Source organism: Pseudophryne corroboree, chromosome 2, assembly GCF_028390025.1.
Source record: "Pseudophryne corroboree isolate aPseCor3 chromosome 2, aPseCor3.hap2, whole genome shotgun sequence".
NCBI lineage: Eukaryota > Metazoa > Chordata > Amphibia > Anura > Myobatrachidae > Pseudophryne > Pseudophryne corroboree.
In genome coordinates, this window is record NC_086445.1 from 690866536 (window position 1) to 690888398 (window position 21863).

A 21863-nucleotide genomic window follows, 5' to 3' on the forward strand; every position below is an offset into this window, starting at 1 on the left:
CCTATGGAGCATATTGAGGAGTCCTTTATCTTGATTACCTGAATCCAGTAACTCTATTGTTTTGTGAGCGCAAAGCATAGGAGGACTCAATCCATCAGTCATCTTCAGAAGAGTTGAATAGAAGCACCTCATTCACATTCTCTGAAGAAGACTGGACAGACTGATTCCTCCTCCAGTTGAAGAACACAGAGAGATATGGTGCTGATTGTCCAAAACTGAACCTATTGGAACATTGTAAAAACAGTTACAGCACATTAAGTGCTTTGTGCGATGTAATGCAATGCAATATAATAGCTTAGCACATACTGTAGCAGTAATCCAGGTGAACCCAAGTTGTCAGCAGGAGCTAAAATAAAATAAAATCAATTTCCAAAAAGCCCAGATTGGTTTGTGTACCCAAAGACTGCTTTAAATTACCCCTCTTCAGACCTCACCTCCTCCGCCTTACAGTAGGGCCAGGGCCATATTAATGGCCACATGGGCCTGGGGCTGATAATTATCAAGGACATATTTTGAGAAGCAGAGGAGGTGTGACCAGTGCTGAAAGGTTTTGGCCAGTTCCATGTGGGCAAGTACCCCCTACACTATCAGCCCAAATGTCTCGCTAAATATATTTAAGTAGAAAAGTTGCCTATTTTGTGAGTTAAATAGAAATAACATTTTGACCGTGTGGCCATTTGGGAGACTGGTCCTCATCACACTGTTATGATGATTGTCCTATTTTTATTAGGAGGCCTGAGACTGTTGTCCCATCTACATCTACCCCATTGTTACTCTTGGCCATGGGACTTCAACCTGTGGCCCTCCAGCTGCTGTGGAACTATACATCCCAGAATGCCCTGCCTCAGTTTTAGAATGTCTTAATAGCAAAACTGTGGCAGGGCATGCTGAGAGTGTAGTTCCACAGCAGCTGAAGGGCCACATGATGAAGACCCATGATCTGGGCCCTGTGCAGAGCTTCTTGACCCATCATGTCTCATCATAAAATAAGTAAATGCATTCTACCAATCAGGAGATCATCCAATTTTTAAAAACATTAATTTTTTTTGTGTGATATTTTTACCAGCAATTACTCGTGGGTCATGCTACATTTTTTAGAGGGTGTGTCTGTACAAAACAGTGGGTTTCATTTTATATGAGGTGTGCATATATTTATGTTTCAATATTCTTTTAAGAGATGTACAGGAAATTGCCATACCCCTACCTACAAATGACTCCTATTTCAATACCCACCTAATCACTGCATTCCCCTATGTACCAAAACACTGACATTTCCCTAGCCACCAAATGACTGTATTCCTCTATCCACCAAATGACTGTCATTCCCCTACATAATAAATTACTGCATTCCCCTATCCCCAAACGACTGCCATTCCCCTACCCTGCCAATGACTGCCATTCCCCTACCCAGCAAATGAATGCCATTCCCCTACCGAGTACACGACTGCCATTCCTCTACCCAGCAAATAAATGCCATTCCCCTACACAGTACATGACTACCATTCCTCTACTCAGTACATGACTACCATTCCTCTACCCAGCAAATGACTGCCATTCCTCTTCCCAGTAAATGACTGCCATTCCCCTACCCAGCCAATGACTTCCGTTCTCCTGTCCACAAAATGACTGCCATTCCCCTACCTGCCAAATTACTTTCGTTCTCCTGTCCACCAGATGACAGCCATTCCCCTACCCAGCAAATGACTGCAATTCCCCTACCCAGCAAATGACTGCAATTCCCCTACCCAGCAAATGACTGCCATTCCCCTTTTGCCAAGTGAACTTCATTCCCCTACCCATCAAATAACTGCCACTCTTCTGCCCAGCAAATGACTGCCATTCCCCTACTCACCAAATGTCTGCCATTCCCCTACTTATCAAATGACTGCCATTCCCCTACTTATCAAATGACTGCCATTCCCCTACTCACCAAATGACTGCCATTCCCCTACACAACAAATGACTGCCATTCCCTTACCGACTAGATGGCTGCTATTACTCTACCCCCCAAATGACTGCCATTCCCCTACTCACCAAATGACTGCCATTCCCCTACTCACCAAATGACTGTCATTCCCCTACTCACCAAATTACTGCCATTCCCCTATACAGCAAATGACTGCCATTCTCTTACCCACCAGATGGCTGCTATTATTCTACCCCCCAAATGACTGCCATACTCTACCCAACAAATAGCCATCATCATCATACCCAGCAAATAACCACTGTCATCATACCCAATGTCTCAACTAAATAATATGTGCAGAAGAAATATACAAAACTTACAGCAATGTGCTGCACAGATAAGTCCCCAATTCTGAGTCACACAATGCATAAAGGAATCCCACACATTCAGCAATATATTACAGAGAAAAATAACCATTGACAGCCAAAAATTACTGAGTTACTGTAAGCCCCAATGACCAACCATATATTGCACAGAAATAACTGCTTGCAAGTCACATATATTTCAGATTCCCAATAAAAATAACAATCAAATTTATGCAGCAGAAATATTTACTAATTACCAGAATATGTGTAACAGAAACCCCATTTCTAGGCATATAATGCATACAATACTAAGATATCACTGCCACCTGCTGCACACTGATCGTCTAATAGCAAATATGCCAGCCAGGTACCTATCACAATGCCTGCAGTTAACCTGCTTCAACCAACTAACTCAAACCAGGTCCTCTCCTACTGCCTACTCTTCATGCTGCTCTGTAGATGTGTGGGTCAGTTAAGTCTACAAGCAAGCTGTCTCTGGTCATCATTTGCAGGCCAGTAATATCCCTTTCGCACTGACATAGCCATGTCGCACCCGGGAATATGTACACGGGTGTTTCCCAGGTGCGACCCGGCTTGAGACTTGCGGCCCAACTCGGCATATTGCCGGGTTGGTGACGTCACCGCTGACGCTATTGGAGGTGGCGCTTAAAGATCATCACCTCCAAGTGCCGCCTCCTCCTATGCAGAGAACGGGTGCCGGGTCACCTTGACCCGGCTTACCCGTTCACACTGCACCGCATCCCGGGACGATTCCAGATTCAACCCAGGTCGAGACCTGGGATGAAATGCCGGGACGCTTCGACCCGGGATATTCTTTCATGATCCTTTCACACTGAGCAAATTCCCGGGTTGATGCGCGTTCATGTGCAATAACCAGGGAAATATTTGTCAGTGTGAAAGGGGTATTACGCGGTGGAGTTATTGTATCTCGTTTTTAGCACTGTTTGGTCTGGATTACCAATTTGCACCAGTGCTGCTTAATCTTGGGGTATTGTGCCCACATGAAAATTACAGTATGTTAAAGTTACATGTAATTGCAAATATTAAAAGAAGAGTGAAAGTAAACTGCTTGTGTGTCTGTATTTATTAAAAGTGTGTTTTTTCATGTTTAGAAGGATGACAGCTGGTTAAAATTTTTGGGGGGACTCAAATGCATTTCCCCCCAAGATTTTTCTATTTACATTTTTCTTTTTATTTATTAAGAGGCGGAGCTTGCTTCCTGGCGAGCTCCTGCTGTCCAGTCCTTTGAGTTCTGCTAGCAGTCAAAAAATTATCCGCTGAGTGTATGGGAAGAAACGATTTATGGCAAGAGACGTTTTGAGACAGGGCAGGTCTGATGAAAAAACAGGAGATTTATGGTAAAAGCTATCATTGGCAAATCTCTTTCTGCGAGGTACACTGGTTTCCACAGGGAATAACATCGGGGTGTAGAGTTGGAGCTTGATCCGAGGCACCAACAGGCTAAGGCTTTGACTGTTCCCAGGATGCACTGCACCACCTCCTCTATAGCCCCGCCTCCAGGCACTGGAGCTCAGTTTTGTTAACCAGTCCAATGCAGTAGCAGGTAAGAGAGACGGTAGATGTTAGTCACATAGACCCACATTCTCACGACAGGAGAAGGGACTAGCGGCTAATGCCATACAAACCCAAAGAAGCTAAGTGCGTCAGGGTGGGCGCCCTGTGGAAACCAGTGTACCTCGTAGAAAGATTTAACAATGGTAAGTCTTACCATAAATCTCCTTTTCTGCAGCGGGGTACACTGGTATTCCACAAGGAATAACATTGGTGATATCCTAAAGCAGTTCCTCGTGGGAGGGGACGCACTGTAGCGGGCACAAGAACCCGGCGTCCAAAGGAAGCATCCTGGGAGGCGGAAGTATCAAAGGCATAGAACCTGATGAACGTGTTCACTGAGGACCACGTAGACGCCTTGCACAATTGTTCAGCGGACGCGCCACGGTGGGCCGCCCAAGAAGGTCCAACAGACCGAGTAGAATGGGCCTTGATCTGGGAGTCCAGCCTGCGCATAAGTTTGTGCAATCACCATTCTAATCCATTTGGCCAAGGTCTGCTTATTCGTAGGCCAGCCACGTTTGTGAAAACCACAAAGTACAAAAAGAGAATCTGACCTCCTGATAGAGGCAGTCCTTTCTACATGTATACGGAGAGACCGTACCACATACAAAGACCGCTCTTTGGAGGACACACCAGGAGAGATAAAGGCCGGAACCACAATCTCTTCGTTAAGGTGGAAAGATGACACCACCTTAGGTAGATAACCAGGGCGAGTTCTAAGAACTGCCCGGTCACGGTGAAAAATCAGAAAGGGTGGACGACAGGACAAAGCGCCTAAGTCAGACACCCTCCTAGCAGAGTCAATAGCCAACAGAAAAATGACCTTAAGCGTTAGGCATTTAAGGTCCACAGACTCAAGAGGTTCAAACGGAGACTCTTGAAGGGCATTAAGGACAACAGACAGATCCCATGGAGCCACAGGAGGAACATAGGGAGGCTGAATCTGTAGTACGCCCTGAGTGAATGTATTAACATCAGGAATAGATACAGTTTTTAGCTGAAACCACACCGACAAGGCAGAAAGGCGAAGTCCTAAATCCAGGCCTTGTTGCAAAAAAGCCAGAAGTCTGCAAGTACTAAACTTGCATGCATCGTAATTCTTAGCAGCACACCAGGTGAAGTTAGAATTCCAGACCCTATAATAATTCTGTGCAGAAGCCGGTTTGCGGGCCTTCAACATAGTTTGAATAACCGCATCAGAAAATTCTTTGACCCTCAGGAGTGAAGCTTCAAGAGCCATGCCGTCAAAGCCAGTCTTGCCAGGTCCTGGTAAACATAAGGGCCCTGAACGAGGTCTGGGCGTTGAGGAAGTAGAAGAGGAAGCTCGATCGAGAGACCTTGCAGGTCTGAGAACCAATGCCGTCTGGGCCACGCTGGAGCAACTAGAAGCAGTATTCCTCCTTCTTGCTTGAACTTCTATAGCACCCTGGGCAGGAGTGACACTGGAGGAAACACGTATGGCAGCCGAAAGTTCCATGGAATTGCCAGTGCGTCCACGAACGCTGCTTGAGGGTCCCTTGTCCTTGCTCCGAAGACCGGAACCTTGTGATTGTGTTGAGATGCCATCAGGTCTACATCTGGTAGACCCCACTTGTCCACAAGGAGTTAGAAGACCTCCGGGTGAAGACTCCACTCCCCGGCATGTACGTCCTGACGACTGAGAAAGTCCGTTTCCCAGTTGAGGACCGCCGGAATGAACACTGCCAATATTGCTGGCAGATGGCGTTCCGCCCATCGAAGAATTTTTGACACTTCCATCATTGCCAAGCGGTTTCAAGTGCCGCCTTGATTATTTATGTACGCCACCATGGTGGCGTTGTCTGATTGTACTTGAACAGGCCTGTTCTGCACAAAAGGCAGAGCCAGTGTCAATGCATTGAACACTGCCCTCAATTCCAGAATGTTTAATGGGAGGAGAGATTCCTCCCTGGTCCATGATCCTGGAAAGAGTGTTGCGTGAACACCGTGCCCCAACCCCGCAGACTGGCATCTGTCATTAGGAGGACCCAGTTGGAGATCCAGAAGGGACGACCCCTGCTCAATTGTTGGTCCTGTAGCCACCAACTCAGTGACAGACGAATTTCCGGAGTCAAGGAGATCATTTTAGACATGATCCGGTGAGGCAGGCCATCCCACTTGGAAAGGATTAAGCTCTGCTGAGGGCGGGAATGAAATTGAGCGTACTCTACCATGTCAAAAGTCAACACCATGAGGCCTAGTACTTGCATCGCTGAGTGTATCGACACTCTTTGGCGAGAGAGGTAGCATCTGATTCTGTCCTGAAGTTTCAGGACCTTCTCTGGAGACAAGAACAAACGTTGGTTGTGTGTGTCCAGTAATGCCCCCAGGTACACCATACTCTGAGCAGGGACCAGTGCGGATTTCCCGTCATGCAGCAGGCTTGCCCGGTTTGGAAGCAGGCTGACGGGCGGCCCAAGAACATTTAGGTTTGGGCTTAGAGGACTTGGAAGTGCGAACCTGTCTCGGGTATGCCTGACCCCTTGCTTTACCTGGAGGTCGAAAGGAATGAAAAGTACTACTCTTAACCTCCGGAACCGAAGGATTAGTAATTGGGAGCAACGCAGTCTTGGCCGATGCCAAGTCGGTCACAATCTTGTTCAGATCATCTCCAAATAGTATTTCTCCCTTAAAAGGGAGTACCTCCAAGGTCTTCTTAGAATCCAGGTCCACCAACCAGACCGTAACCACGGAATCCAGCGAGCCAGGATAGACGTAGTAGATGCCTTGGCCGCCATAACACCTGCATCAGAGGCCGCCTCCTGAATATAGTGGGAGGCTGTGGTAATATAGGACAAATATTGTCTGGCAGTGTCAGAAAAATTCAGAGGTAGCTCTTCCTCAATCGCTTGAACCCATGCTTCAATGCCTTTTGCAGCCCAAGAGGCTACCATAGTGGGTCTATGTACAGCACCTGTAAGAGTGTAAATAGACTTCAAGCAACATCTCAACATGCTTATCCGTCGGTTCCTTCAAAGAGTGGTGACAGGCAGAGTAGATGACACCACAAGACGGGCTGTGAGTCCACTGGTGGCAGGGTTTCCCACTTGTTACTCAACTCTGCAGAGATAGGATAATGAGCTAGCATCTTTTTAGCCAGGGATAATTTCTTTCCTGGAGAAGACCAGGATTCCTGATGTATGTCAATTAAATGGTCAGAATGTGGTAAGACTAATTTAGTAACCTTCTGACGTTTGAACTTATCAGGTTTCTTAGACGTATCAGGAGGGTCAATCTCATCATCAATCTGAAGAATCAGCTTTATGCCTCCACTAGGTCAGGAACATCAACCTGTGTTGTAGAATCTTCATCAGAAGTGGTATCAGCATCTGATGGATCAGTATATTCCCCATCCGAAACGGAAGAATCATCTGAAATATTAGTGGATTGTGAGGATGAAATGGCCCGCTTAGATGACCCTTTGGTCCAAGTAGGGCGAGGGTTAGGTTTTTGTTTAACCAAGGACTGATTTAATTGCTGTAACTGGGTTGACAGAGTATCCACCTATGGTGGATTAACTACAGGGACAATATGTGGCTGTAATGGCACAGGAGGTCCCACAGGGGGCGTAAGTCTTGTTACAAGCTTAGTCAGCATATTTGAAAATGCAGCCCAAGGTGGATCTGCCACAAGTGCTGTGGGCTGACTAGGGGGTGCAGAACACTGAGTACCTGAACCCTCAGCAGAAATCATTTCCTCAGGTAAATCCATGGTGCCAGCACTGCATGATGCAGGAGCATCTGCGGATTTCCAGCCCTGTGTAGCAGACATTAGTGGGAATGTAGCCTTAGGGTGTATCAGTGCAATATAGCCAGACAAACACAATGCCTGACAAAAACCCCCTAAGATATGTGACCGCAATTGCTGAGCACAAAAAGAGGATTTAAGTGGTATGAGGTGACTGAAACACACAGTGAAAAATACAAAACAGTATATCCTGTGGAACACTATATGGTACAGTATATGAGACCCTGACGCACTTAGACTTCCAGGGCACAGAATATAGTGATAGCAATATGTGTGATACACAGAATAGAATCCACACAGCAGCTATAGGCACACACAGTCACAGGTACAATGCAGAAATTATTACATATAAAAAATAAAACTGCACTGGACTAGTAATACTACATATAGAAATGTATGTATACAGATACAGGTTGAGTAGCCCTTATCCAAAATGCTTGGGACCAGCAGTATTTTGGATATCGGATTTTTCCGTATTTTGGAATAATTGCACACCATAATTAGATATCATGGCGATGGGACCCAAGTCTAAGCACAGAATGCATTTATGTTTCACATACACCTTATATACACAGCCTGAAGGTCATTTTAGCCAATATTTTTAATAACTTTGTGCATTAAAGAAAGTGTGTGTACATTCACACAATTAATTTATGTTGCATATACACCTCATACACACAGGCTGAAGGTCATTTCATACAATATATTTAATAACTTTGTGTATTAAACAAAATTTGTGTACATTGAGCCATCAGAAAACAAAGGTTTCACTATCTCAGTCTCACTCCAAAAATTCCGTATTTCGGAATATTCTGTATTTTGGAGTATTTGGATATGGGATACTCAACCTGTATAACAATGCACAGTAAACACTGGATGTATATCACATAATACTTGTACTAAATATTCATATAGCCGTACACTTGTTCTTAACTAATGCTGTCTAAATGACATGTAGAATATTTAAGTGTCCTGTAAATGCACAGTGCTGATGAGACAGGCGGCTTTACAGAGGAAAAAAATTCTATGTACTCGCGCTGGCTGACAAATTGATGCAGAAATGGTTTGCTTCGTGTGTAAAATTATAAACAATTTATTAACATTTCATATATAAAACAATTAAAAAAGGAATATATTCCTAGTACCACTAATTAATAAAATTCATTCGTCTTATCTGGATAGACTCAATTGTGCAATATGCCACTTTCCTATGTGACCAAAGTCAAATCCTTAGGGCTAGGACAATCTCCCAAGATGTGTGCACTGTGTTTTGCAGATAATTACCGGATCCACAGAATGATGGGCATCAGCATTAGGACAAGTCCATTTATAGCTGCAGGTGTGGGCCAACCGGTTAAGTATGCTTTATCCAGTGATGGGAGAAAGAGTCCAATTTTTGCCAGGGGATGACAGCGGTCCTGTAGGTCTGTTTGGAAAGTGGAGTCCAGATAGATGTAGGAAAAGCTCAACGCGTTTCACTGGCACAAGTACAATCCAGCTTCCTCCTTTACAGAGGAGACAGTGCCCAGCAGTCCCAGGATCAGCGCAGCTCTGTGAAATGGCGCCAAAATGCTGACAGGGAGTGAGGGAGAGAAAGTGATGCAGCTCCAGGGCGGGAACACCTGCTGTAGATGGCGCCTGGAGCTGGGGGAGGGGCTTCAGGTCAGCGCCTTATCCCCTCTGCTGGACTTCACCACCGGGTACTATGAAGCCTATAATAAACAGATTTTAGTAAATCCGACCTGTGCTCCCTGCCCTGGTGGATATAGTGGGGTCCCTGCATGGCCACAGTGTCCATGCCAGCGTGTGCAGTCCGTTTCCAGGGACTGCGACCGGATCGCAATTTTGGCAGGTCTTACCTGGGGACCCTCTTACCTCCTCCCTGAAGTGCGGCCACGTAATCCAGGAGAGCAGCAGCGGTGATGTGTGCCTGATGACCGGAGATGCCTCCGCTACAAGTACCTGCCAACCAGGGTGCGGGAGTATGCAGCGCCGCTGGGGGAGGTGATGGAGCCACAGCACAGAATGTCAGCATGATATACACAGCATCTAGTGCCTGTGCTGCGGCCCTTGAAGTCTTCTTACTTCTTAAAAAGCTCTTATTAGGGATGCCTAGCGCAGCCCCACCTGTTAATGACCTGCACTGCAGGCACCAACTTACAAACTGAGCTCCAGTGCCTAGAGGCGTGGCTATAGAGGAGGCGGTGCAGTGCATCCTGGGAACAGTCGAAGCTTTAGCCTGTTGGTGCCTCGGATCAAGATCCAACTCTACACCCCAATGTTATTCCCTGTGGAATACCAGTGTACCCCGCTGCAGAAAACAGTAGTGTATAAAGCCAATGTCATGATCATTTTAGTTGGTCAGATAATCGTTCAGTTGGATGAAAAGTTGCTCAGTGTATGGCCAGCTTTATGTATAGTTTCCACTGCTCCTGACCTGATCTCTAACATTGTACAATATTTAAGTACTCCTTTAATTCAACTTACAATGTTCTCTTATAATATTTAGTGCACTACCACCTACTGAAACATTTTGTTAAAGTGCACCATCCCTTACCAGAGCTCCACGGGCTGCTATGTATATCCATTTTCCCCAGGGCTCCTCTGTCAAAAAGCCAGGGATAGCGTAGGTGGGTGACCAATAATAATCCACAATCACACATCCTGGTGCCATTTTAAAGTGGGTAATGGCATTGATGGGACAGTTCTGCATTACACAACCGGCAGATCCCCAGGAATAACAGCTGAATGGAGCAGGGCTTCGTTTAGGGGCCGGAATAAGTTAGCAGAGTTTTACAGCAAGTGGCAGTACAGTTTGACACCTGGAGCTAACAGATCATTGCTGTCATGTTGCAGATATTAAACATGGTAAATCACCAAGGTAAAAGTTATCAGTGGCCATGTCATTATGGATATGAACTAATTACAATCTGCATTGCTACATATTTTACCGTGCTGGCCTGCGATATGCATTTTTTTTAAAATAAAAACGACTGCAAATGTGTCCTGGATTTACTATGCCTTCCTGGTAATAATATCTGACATTTGCACAAGAAATAAAAAGTACAGTATTTTTGTTTACTTTTATGTGAAACAGCCGTGTAATGAGAGCACCCTTCAAGAAAAGCCTCAGGAAAAGAAATAATTATATGAAGAATGTAACCTGACCTTTTCAGAAATTCCCACCACAACCATGTCCAGAATATCCAGGACATGAAAGAACAGTAGTTGGCAGATATGACCAAAATGAGCTGGAGTAAAAGGAGTACATACTGACATTAAATAGAGCAGGTGTGATTTAAAGCTCCATTAATAATCTGGATATTACAAATCATGCATTGATAGTCTATAAACATGGAAATGATATGCGTCAGAATGGCACAAGACACAACTTACAAGGTGATATGACTTGAGGTCCATGGTACTATTAAGTTTGGTGCATTGCTTTAGTTGATATAACTAATAACATATTTAATGTTATGCACACCAGTGCCAGCAGGAAAGTACTGGTGTCAGAACTGTTATGCACTCCAGTGTCTGCAGGAATGTACTGGTGTTTGAACTGTTATGCAAAACAGATGGACTCACAGACAAACTGGGGGATATGACATAACGTACACAGAAGGTGATAGGGTAACAAAATACACACAAAGTGAACAGAGAAGCCCAGAGGCTAAGGAACTGGGTATCTCCCTTGTATTAGAACTGCTAAGATGGAAAAAGCAAGATGTTGTGTTTTAATACGTAGAGTACCCGAAATGCTGTTGCTAAGGGCAACAGCAAAACCCTAAAGGGTTACCAACGGGTGTGGCAGTAAACTCCTTGGTCAGAGATGGAATGATAGACACAAGGAGAATCTCCACAATCCAAATTCTCACTTGCAGTGCACAGGTTTTAGCTTACTGCCACTAAACTGACCCCTGACACCTAGCACAGTGAGACAGGATTAGACAGGCAAGTCTTAGAATACAGCCGCAAACTTGCTAAGTTCACAGAGTAGTAACAGAACCCCAGCAAGCTAAACGACTGACTCCAGTCTTACTGCTAGGTCTGGATTGGCAGAGTGTAATACCAAATTCCCAGGCCTATTTGCAGTAAGCAACAAACAAATACAAAGCTACACAGTACTGGCTAACGTTCATGAACTGACTAACCAACAAAGATTCAGCCGCATCTGCTTACCCTGAAAAGAGGCCTTATAAAGCAGGTGCTGTCCACGCCCCACTCAGACCTCACAGACTGTGAGCACAAAAACCAGCACCGGATCCCCTGCCGTGCACAGAGCCTATAACCACTGCACAGCAAAAGACCCGAACCGGAGTATCAGCTGCGCTCAGGTTACTCCACTAGCACTTGTCTCCCGGTTGCCATGACGACGTGGCAGCACAGGGCAGGAGACCCTAACAGTACCCCCCCTCTGACGAGGGGTCAAAGAACCCCTACCACCGGGTTTATCGGGGAACTGCGAGAAGAAAGAGCGTATCAGTCTGGGGGCATGAAGATCACAACTGCGCACCCACGACCGCTCCTCCGGGCCATACCCCTTCCAGTGCACCAAAAATGACAGCCGACCCCGAACCACCTTGGAGTCAAGAATCCTTTCAACAACAAACTCCCTCTGGCCACGTATCAGAAGAGGGGAAGGTCTTCCACTGGTAGAAGGATTACTAATCGCCCGTTTTAAAAGGGAACAATGAAATGTTTTATTGATACCCAAAGAACGGGGCAGATCTAACTGAAATGCCACCGGATTGATAACCCTGGTGATCTTATAAGGGCCGATGAACCGGGGCCCTAACTTATGAGATGGCTGTCTCAACTTCAAATTCTTGGTAGACAACCAGACGAAGTCTCCTAATTTGAAGCTGCAGGGTCTTTTCCGCTTATCAAAAACCCTTTTGGTCACTAATGACACAGACACAAGGGCTTTCTTCACTTTCCGCCAAATACCTCTAAGGACCGAAACCACAGAGGAACCACCAGGCGTGGAGTCCACGGGGTCAAAAGAATTGGCCTTAGGATAATGCCCATACACACAAAGGAAGGGAGAGATCCCTGTAGCAGAGTGAGCCGCGTTGTTATAGGCAAACTCCGCCATGGACAGATGAGCAACCCAGTCAGTCTGACACTTGGAGACATAACACCTGAGGAACTGCTCCAAGGACTGGTTCACCCTTTCAGTCTGCCCATTAGACTGCGGATGGTAGCCTGACGACAAGCTGACAGAAATCTGGAGATCGGAACAAAATGCCCTCCAGAATTTGGCCACAAACTGGGATCCGCGGTCAGAGACCACATCAAGTGGCAACCCGTGGAGACGCACAACATGCAGCATAAATAATTCAGACAGGCGTCTGGCTGATGGCAGCCCAACCAGTGGAACGAAGTGCGCCATCTTCGAAAACCTGTCAACGACAACCCAGATGGCTGTCATCCCCGAGGATTTGGGCAAGTCCACCACAAAATCCATTGAAATGTGGGTCCATGGCTTAGATGGGATAGAGAGTGGATGTAATGGGCCAACAGGAACCCCTCTAGGAGTCTTATTTCGGGCACAGATGTCACATGCCCGAACCCACTGATCCACATCCTTAGCCACCGAGGGCCACCACACCGCCCTAGATAGCAACTCCCGAGTTCTGGCAATACCCGGGTGACCTGCCGACTTCTTGGCATGGAATTCCAGGAACACTCGCTGTCTTAACCTAGGAGGCACAAACAAAAGACCTACCGGAAGGTCTGGAGGAGCCTGCTCCTGTGCTCTAAGGACTAATGATAAGAGGTCCTGGGTAATGCCCACTTTAATACATGATGGGGAAACAATGGGCAACGGCTCCTCGGTGGTCTCCTGGATTGGAGCAAAACTCCGCGAGAGCGCATCAGCCTTGATGTTTTTTGACCCAGGGCGATATGTTATCAAGAAATTAAAGCGAGCAAAAAACAAAGCCCATCGTGCCTGCCTGGCATTGAGACGCTTCGCTGACTCTAAATATGCCAGATTCTTATGGTCAGTGAGAATTGAGACCACAAACTTAGCCCCCTCAAGCCAGTGTCTCCACTCCTCGAGTGCATCCTTAATAGCCAACAATTCCCGGTTACCCACGTCATAATTCATCTCGGCAGGCGAAAATTTACGGGAAAAGTAAGCACAGGGATGAAGGCGATTATCAGACACTCCCATCTGAGAAAGCACTGCCCCAATACCCATCTCAGAGGCATCCACCTCCACCACAAAAGGACGCTCTGGATCTGGGTGTCGCAGCACCTTGGCCGAAACAAATGCCCTTTTGAGACGGGCAAAAGCCGCTTTAGCCTCACAAGACCAGTGAGCAACATCCGCCCCTTTCTTAGTGAGTGCCACCAAGGGCGCCACTATAGACGAAAATCCAGCGATAAATCGTCTATAAAAATTCGCAAAGCCCAGGAAACGCTGAAGCGCCTTCAAACTAGTGGGCTGCACCCAATCCAGGACTGCCTGTACCTTGGAACCCTCCATTCGGAAACCTTCTGGGGAGATAATATATCCTAGAAATGCGATTTGCTGAACTTCAAATTCGCACTTCTCCAGCTTTGCCCCAAGCCGGTGGTCTCTGAGTTTCTGGAGGACTAAGCGTACATGCTTCCGATGTTCCTCCAGGGAATGGGAGAAGATTAGGATGTCATCTAAGTATACAACTAAGAATCTATCCAAATATTCCCTGAGCACATCATTCATGAAATCCTGGAAGACTGCCGGGGCATTACAGAGCCCAAAAGGCATCACCAAATATTCATAATGCCCTGAGTGGGTATTAAAGGCAGTCTTCCATTCATCCCCCTCTCTTATTCGGATTAGATTGTACGCACCACGTAGGTCAATCTTAGAAAAAATGGTGGCAGTACGAAGCTGGTCAAACAAGACCGAAATGAGAGGCAGTGGGTATGAGTTTTTAATCGTGATACGGTTCAATTCCCTGAAGTCGATGCAGGGTCGCAACGAACCGTCCTTTTTACCCACGAAGAAGAACCCCGACCCAACTGGAGACTGTGAAGGTCTGATAAATCCCTTAGCCAAGTTCTCCTGAATGTACTCTGCCATAGCCTGAGTCTCAGGACGTGACAGGGAGTACAACCTGCTCTTGGGAAGCTTAGCATTTGGCAACAAATCAATGGCACAGTCATAGGGGCGATGGGGAGGTAGTACCTCTGCAACTTTTTTGGAGAACACGTCCGCAAAATCTGCATAACACCCTGGCAATCCTGGCAAACTTAGCTGCGAGAGCCTGACTGGAAGGCTCAAGCAACTCCTGAAACAATCAGTACCCCAACTAAGAATCTCCCCAGAGACCCAGTCAAATTGAGGATTGTGGGCCCTTAACCAGGGTAACCCCAACACCAATGGGGCAAAAGTACAGACAGTCACATAAAAGGACAATTTTTCAGAGTGTGTGGCTCCAATAAACAAAGAAATCTGGCTAGTGCAAGAGGTAATTTTACCTTGGGATAATGGTTCCCCGTTTAACCCACAAATCTCAATTTACGATGCCAAGGGTACTAAGGGAACAGAGTGTTTCAGGGCGAATTGGCGGTCCATAAAAACCCCGTCGGCCCCACTGTCCACAAAGGCCTCAGTCTTGACAGTTTGACCGAGGATCTTCAAGGTCACCGGAATGATAAAAGTCTTCTTGGGAAATTCTGACTTCTGGCCTGACAGGATATTTCCCATCACCCTCAGGCCCTGAAGTTTTCCGGCTTTTCTGGGCATGATACTACCACATGACCTTTATTCCCACAGTACAAACACAACCCCTGCTGTCTCCTCCGCGTCTTCTCACGCGAGGAGAGGCGGGTAGCCCCAATCTGCATAGGCTCCTCAGAAAATTCCTCAGAGTCTGAGGTTCCCTTGGGAAGGAAGGAAATCTCAGTCTCCCTTTCAAGCCTACGCTCTCTCAGCCGTCTATCCACCCGGATGGATAACTGCATGAGCTGATCCAAGCTATCAGGCAAGGGATATTGTACCAGTTGGTCCTTTATCTGGTTAGAAAGACCTCTTCGGTACTGGTGTCTCAGGGCTGGGTCATTCCACTGGGTATCATGGGCCAACCTCCGAAACTCCGTACAGTAAACCTCAACTGGCCTGCGCCCTTGCTTAAGGATCGAAATCTGAGCCTCGGCTGAGGCCGTCTTGTCAGGGTCATCATACAACATGCCCAGTGCCGTAAAAAAAGCATCAACACTTTTAAGCGACGGACAGTCAGGCTGCAACCCATATGCCCAGACCTGTGGGTCTCCTTGTAGCAAGGAAATCACTATGCCCACCCGCTGAATCTCCGACCCAGAAGACTGAGGCCTAAGCCGGAAGTATAGCTTGCAGCTCTCCTTGAAACAAAAGAACTGCGAGCGATCTCCAGAAAAACGATCCGGGAGATTTACTTTCGGCTCCTTAACCCCTGCAGGTGCTGCTGCTGCGGGAGCTCTGCCAGCAGCCTGGGAGGTGTGCATTTTAATGGACAAATCATTAAATTGTCGAGTCAGGACCTGCACCTGATCGACCACCTGTTGCAACGTATTTTGAGGGGTATGCTCCATATTCCCACAAAATTTCAACAGGAGTATTAGGCTGCTGAATATGTTATGCACACCAGTGCCAGCAGGAAAGTACTGGTGTCAGAACTGTTATGCACTCCAGTGTCTGCAGGAATGTACTGGTGTTTGAACTGTTATGCAAAACAGATGGACTCACAGACAAACTGGGGGATATGACATAACGTACACAGAAGGTGATAGGGTAACAAAATACACACAAAGTGAACAGAGAAGCCCAGAGGCTAAGGAACTGGGTATCTCCCTTGTATTAGAACTGCTAAGATGGAAAAAGCAAGATGTTGTGTTTTAATACGTAGAGTACCCGAAATGCTGTTGCTAAGGGCAACAGCAAAACCCTAAAGGGTTACCAACAGGTGTGGCAGTAAACTCCTTGGTCAGAGATGGAATGATAGACACAAGGAGAATCTCCACAATCCAAATTCTCACTTGCAGTGCACAGGTTTTAGCTTACTGCCACTAAACTGACCCCTGACACCTAGCACAGTGAGACAGGATTAGACAGGCAAGTCTTAGAATACAGCCGCAAACTTGCTAAGTTCACAGAGTAGTAACAGAACCCCAGCAAGCTAAACGACTGACTCCAGTCTTACTGCTAGGTCTGGATTGGCAGAGTGTAATACCAAATTCCCAGGCCTATTTGCAGTAAGCAACAAACAAATACAAAGCTACACAGTACTGGCTAACGTTCATGAACTGACTAACCAACAAAGATTCAGCAGCATCTGCTTACCCTGAAAAGAGGCCTTATAAAGCAGGTGCTGTCCACGCCCCACTCAGACCTCACAGACTGTGAGCACAAAAACCAGCACCGGATCCCCTGCCGTGCACAGAGCCTATAACCACTGCACAGCAAAAGACCCGAACCGGAGTATCAGCTGCGCTCAGGTTACTCCACTAGCACTTGTCTCCCGGTTGCCATGACGACGTGGCAGCACAGGGCAGGAGACCCTAACATTTAAATGTATATGGAGACATTTCAATGTATTAAGCCTTAAAAAGTAATAAAGTGGAGAGTGATAAAGCGTGATAAAGTACCAACAAATCAGCTCCTGTCATTTTTCAAACACATCCTGTAAAATGGCAGCTAAGAAGCTGATTGGCTGGAACTTTAACACTCTCCACTTAATCACTTTTTAAGGCTAAATACATTTGGGCCTTTAAAGATACTAAATAGAGGTGAAAATTACTTTTCATTTAAATGTTAATAAGACGGCCTAGTGTACTCATCTACACATAGAACGGTGACTGCATGTACAACATAATATGTATGTCTGAAACCTGAACACTCCTTGGCACAGGTTGTGTGCTGAATGATCCCAAGCATGTGGAGTATGAAGATGGTGGAAAGGTTACTGACTGGGAGAGATTCCTAAACTGAAGTGAAATGTGAGAGCAGCTATTTGTGAGGGACATCCAGAGCAATCCAAGTAGGGGGCAGGGGATACAGTATACAAAAGTTGTGGGATAGAAAAGTGATTTTAAAGACAACATAGAAAAGGATTATATTCATGGCCAATCGTGGCATTAAAATATGTAGGCATGCAACATATGTAGCCAACATCTCTGTAGTCATTGTAGCCATTAGAGTCTAGAAGGAGCCATCAGAGGACAGCAAACATGCATATCCTTTTGTGGGTTCATTAACATATATTTATCCGTACAGAGAGTAAAAAGGAAAAGTGCTGGAGGGTAATTAACTACACTTCATTAACAAGAATGGACATTAAATTAAAAAAAGTGATGACATTTTAAAATATACACCCCTGTGGTAATATTGTTATGTAAGTGATTACCAAGCTAGAGTTAAAATGAATGAAATGCTACTATGAGATATATATGTGAGGTATATAACAGCATAACTTCCATAACCTCCAATCAGGTTAGGTTAAATAAAAAACAAAACAAAACAAAAAAACATAAGCATACAATTCAAGACGGAAAAAAATTCAACACTGCTATGAGTACATTAATATATATTTACATAAAATCCCAGTTTTGTACTGTGAGTGACATTACTATACCCCTCATGAACTAAAAGGCAAAGTAATCATGTGAGCTTTGCTTACCCATTCCAGCAGTTTAATAAATCCTAATGGCTCCTCCAGTCGCTTCCAGCGTACACCTGTCAGTGGGTTCTAGTGAATGGGGGAGAGGTCAGTATTTACCTCCTTCACAGTGAATAAAAACCACACCTGCCATAATGTACACCCCTCGTGCTACCTTGAAGGCCCAGCCTGTGCGCCCCCCTTCTCTGTCCATCGTCGTAGAGGACACTGCTGTAGACATGCTCTTAAATCACGGTTTTGCAGGGTAGTCAAATGGAATCCAAGTATCCAAACAAAGTGATGCTAGTTCCCAAATGATTGTATGGTGCAGTTCCTCTTGATATTCAGTCTGTTGGTGCAGTATGGTTTCCTTATAGCCTTTTGGATGTATATTTATCCCTAATCCAGTCTAGCTAATGTTCTGTGCTCATGTATACTTTGCATTACGCATTTCTGCAAATCCCTGTAAATTTTGCCTTACCCTATTGTATTCTTCTTTCGCTTTCTTTATTGTATTATTTTGCACTGACACTTGTAGCATATACAGAGCTATTATTTTAGTACATATTATTTTAGTTATGTAAATACATTCCCTGTTGTCTCAGCTCTTATTTTATTTACGTGTGTACCTCTCACCAGCTACTTAATCCCTGTATAATTATTATTATTATGCTAAATGTAGACTCGTTCTTTTGTCCCTGTATTCCTGTCCCTGGCTCTTTGCCCTTGCTGTCTGCCTGTCTTTCCTTCTGCCCCCTCCCTACTCACTCTCTCTCTCTCTCTCTCCCACACTCACCTCTTCACTCCCTCTCTTTCCCTGTTCACTGACAAAAAAAAGCCTAATTCAGAGTTCAGCAGTGTGAATGCAAAGGACACCTGATCCCTACACACACCCCATCCCAAAACAGGACATGAACAGTCATCAGTTCAACTAGTGGGAGGTGATAGACAGGACTCTTCTACTGGGAACTAAGGGCAAAGGCAGGCTGCAAGATCTAAGGTTTTAATAGGTTTCATGATATTATTACATATCATATGAAATAGCTTTTCTTAAGAAAGTGAAATATAATGAAGTCTTATAGTAGTAAAGGTTACCTAGAGTTGCTATAGTAACGTAAAAAAGCCATCACAAGATTATAATCAATTAAATTACGTCATAGACTAAACTGCTTGCAGATTGATGGCCTAACTATGCATGATACCAGCACTATCAGACTTATAGCACATTTAGGCTATGTGCTAATTAGGCTGTTAATGTTATAATGACTGGCCAACTGTGTGATAAAAGTAGAAGTTGTAGTGGTATGAAGTGCTCCAACAGCAACAGGAACCAGCTGTTCCTTAGTTGTATTGTAAAGAACAGTACCTCATCCAGCAGCTGCTGAGCTTTATTAGATTGACACAGTTGGGCATATTTATAAAACCATTCAGAAAAACAATATACTTAAATTGCCACAAAATTAGACTAAATACGATACATGCAGGCAAAAAATGTCTCGCTGAGCAATAATTGCCTTCAGGGAATTGAAATACTGTCTTAAGACTGCAGAATTTCTATGTAGTATACTTGTCACAACTATGTTCTTGCTTGTGACATTAGTATTTCTATACCTGTTCCATGGATAGATCATGGAATATTAAAACTTTGCAAGGTATAGATACAAGCAATGGACCTTATTCAGGTTTGTTAGCAAACCACAAAAAGCACACTAATGAGCAAAACCATTTGCAGTGCAGGTGAGGCACATGTAACATGTGCAGAGCAGGCTTGCCTACCCTCCTGCATTCAGCGGGAGGCTCCCGATATTTAGATAAGCCTCCCGTTGCCACGGAATCCTTGACAGCCCTCCCGGTTTTTAAAGGCCCTTTTTAAATGTGGACTGCACATGCGCAAGTCCAGAGAGGCCGACGGGCAGGGCCAGCATGGGAAAATTCAAGCCTGGCTGGCCACCGCAGGGTTGTGTGTAGGAGTGGCCATCATACACACTGCAGCAGGGCGCTGCTTCTCTGTGGCTGGCTCCTCCCACCACACTCAGGGCAGCAGCATCTGTGGATCAGCCCAGCAGCAGCTTCCTCCTCTTGCTCCTCGCCTCTCACTGGGGGTCTCTGCACTGACTCCTACACTGTCCCGGGGTCAGCCATTACAGGAAGTATCAAGGTAACTTGGTGGTGTTGAGGGTAACGTGTGGGAATGGAGGCTGTGTGTAATATAATCTGATGTAACCAGTGGCGGAACTAGCGAGTGGTGGGCCCAGGTGCAACAAAATGCTTTGCCCCCCCCCCCCCCTCATCCCGTCCAAGTCCACCCCCTCACCCCTGGAGAGGATCTGGTGAGGGGGACCTGCTCAGGGCCAGGGAAATGGATACCTAGCAACAGTGCCGTAACTAGACATTTTAGTGCTATGTGCAAGAAATGGCATTGGCGCCCCCCCCCCCCTCAATGTAAAATAGGGGCAGTGCGCGCCGCAGGCGCACGCAAAAAATCTCGGGACGTGGCTTCATGGGGAAGGGGTGTGGCCACAAAATAATATCAATTCATATTACGGTGCACAGTAGTCTCCATTATTCAAATTACGCTGCACAGTAGCACCACTACATTACGGCGGACAGATTCCTCTTTTTACACATTACAGCAGACAGCGCCCCCTTTTTACACATTATGGCAGACAGCGTCCTCTTTTTACACATTACGACAGACAGCATCCCCTTTTTTACACATTACGGCAGACAGAGTCCCCTTTTTATACATTACTTCAGACAGCATCCCCTTTTTTACACATTACGGCAGACAGCGTCCCCTTTTCTCAAACGTCCTAGAGGATGCTTGGGACTCTGTAAGGACCATGGGGTATAGACGGGATCCGCAGGAGACATGGGCACACTATAAGACTTTGAATGGGTGTGAACTGGCTCCTCCCTCTATGCCCCTCCTCCAGACCTCAGTTAGACTCTGTACCCAGGAGTGACTGGACACACACTAGGGGAGCTCTACAGAGTTTCTCTAAAGACTTTATTGTTAGGTTTTTTATTTTCAGGGAGACCTGCTGGCTACAGGCTCCCTGCATCGTGGGACTGAGGGGAGAGAAGTCAGACCTACTTCTTCTTAGTTAAGGGCTTTGCTTCTTAGGCTACTGGACACCATTAGCTCCAGAGGGTTCGATCACTTGGTTCGCCTAGCTGCTTGTTCCCGGAGCCGCGCCGTCACCCCCCTCACAGAAGCCAGAAGACAGAAGCCGGGTGAGTATGTGAAGAACAGAAGACTTCAGTGACGGCAGAAGACTTCAGTAACGGAGGTACAGTGTGGCGGTCGCGCTGCGCTCCAAGCTCCCACACACCAACGGCACTCACAGGGTGCAGGGCGCTGGGGGGGAGCGCCCCGGGCAGCAAGTTACTGAGGGTCAAATCCGCTGGCAAAACATGCATATTCGGTGCCCGGGCACCGTGCACGAACCCCCACCAGTATAAGGCAGCGGCCGCGCTGCGCGCATTGCTCCCACACACCAATGGCTTTGCAAGGGTGCGCGGGGGGGGGGGGTGCGCCCTGGGCAGCAATATAAACCTCTGTGTGTGTGATAAAACATGTATACAGTGCGTCGGCAC

At 46.1% G+C, this 21863-nt stretch overlaps 1 protein-coding gene across 1 annotated transcript in view; it reads right to left on the reverse strand.

Annotated features, from left to right (window-relative positions):
• SYPL2 (synaptophysin like 2) overlaps positions 1-19103 on the reverse strand; it is a 39336-nt gene extending 20233 nt beyond the window's left edge. Inside the window, exons 1-2 of the mRNA XM_063955206.1 lie at positions 18439-19103; positions 18285-18353 (exon numbers count right to left, since the gene is read on the reverse strand). Of these exons, the coding sequence (XP_063811276.1) occupies positions 18285-18353; positions 18439-18504 (135 nt within the window). The 5' untranslated portion in view covers positions 18505-19103. The remainder of the gene's footprint in view (positions 1-18284; positions 18354-18438) is intronic.
• Between the last annotated feature and the right edge of the window lie 2760 nt (positions 19104-21863).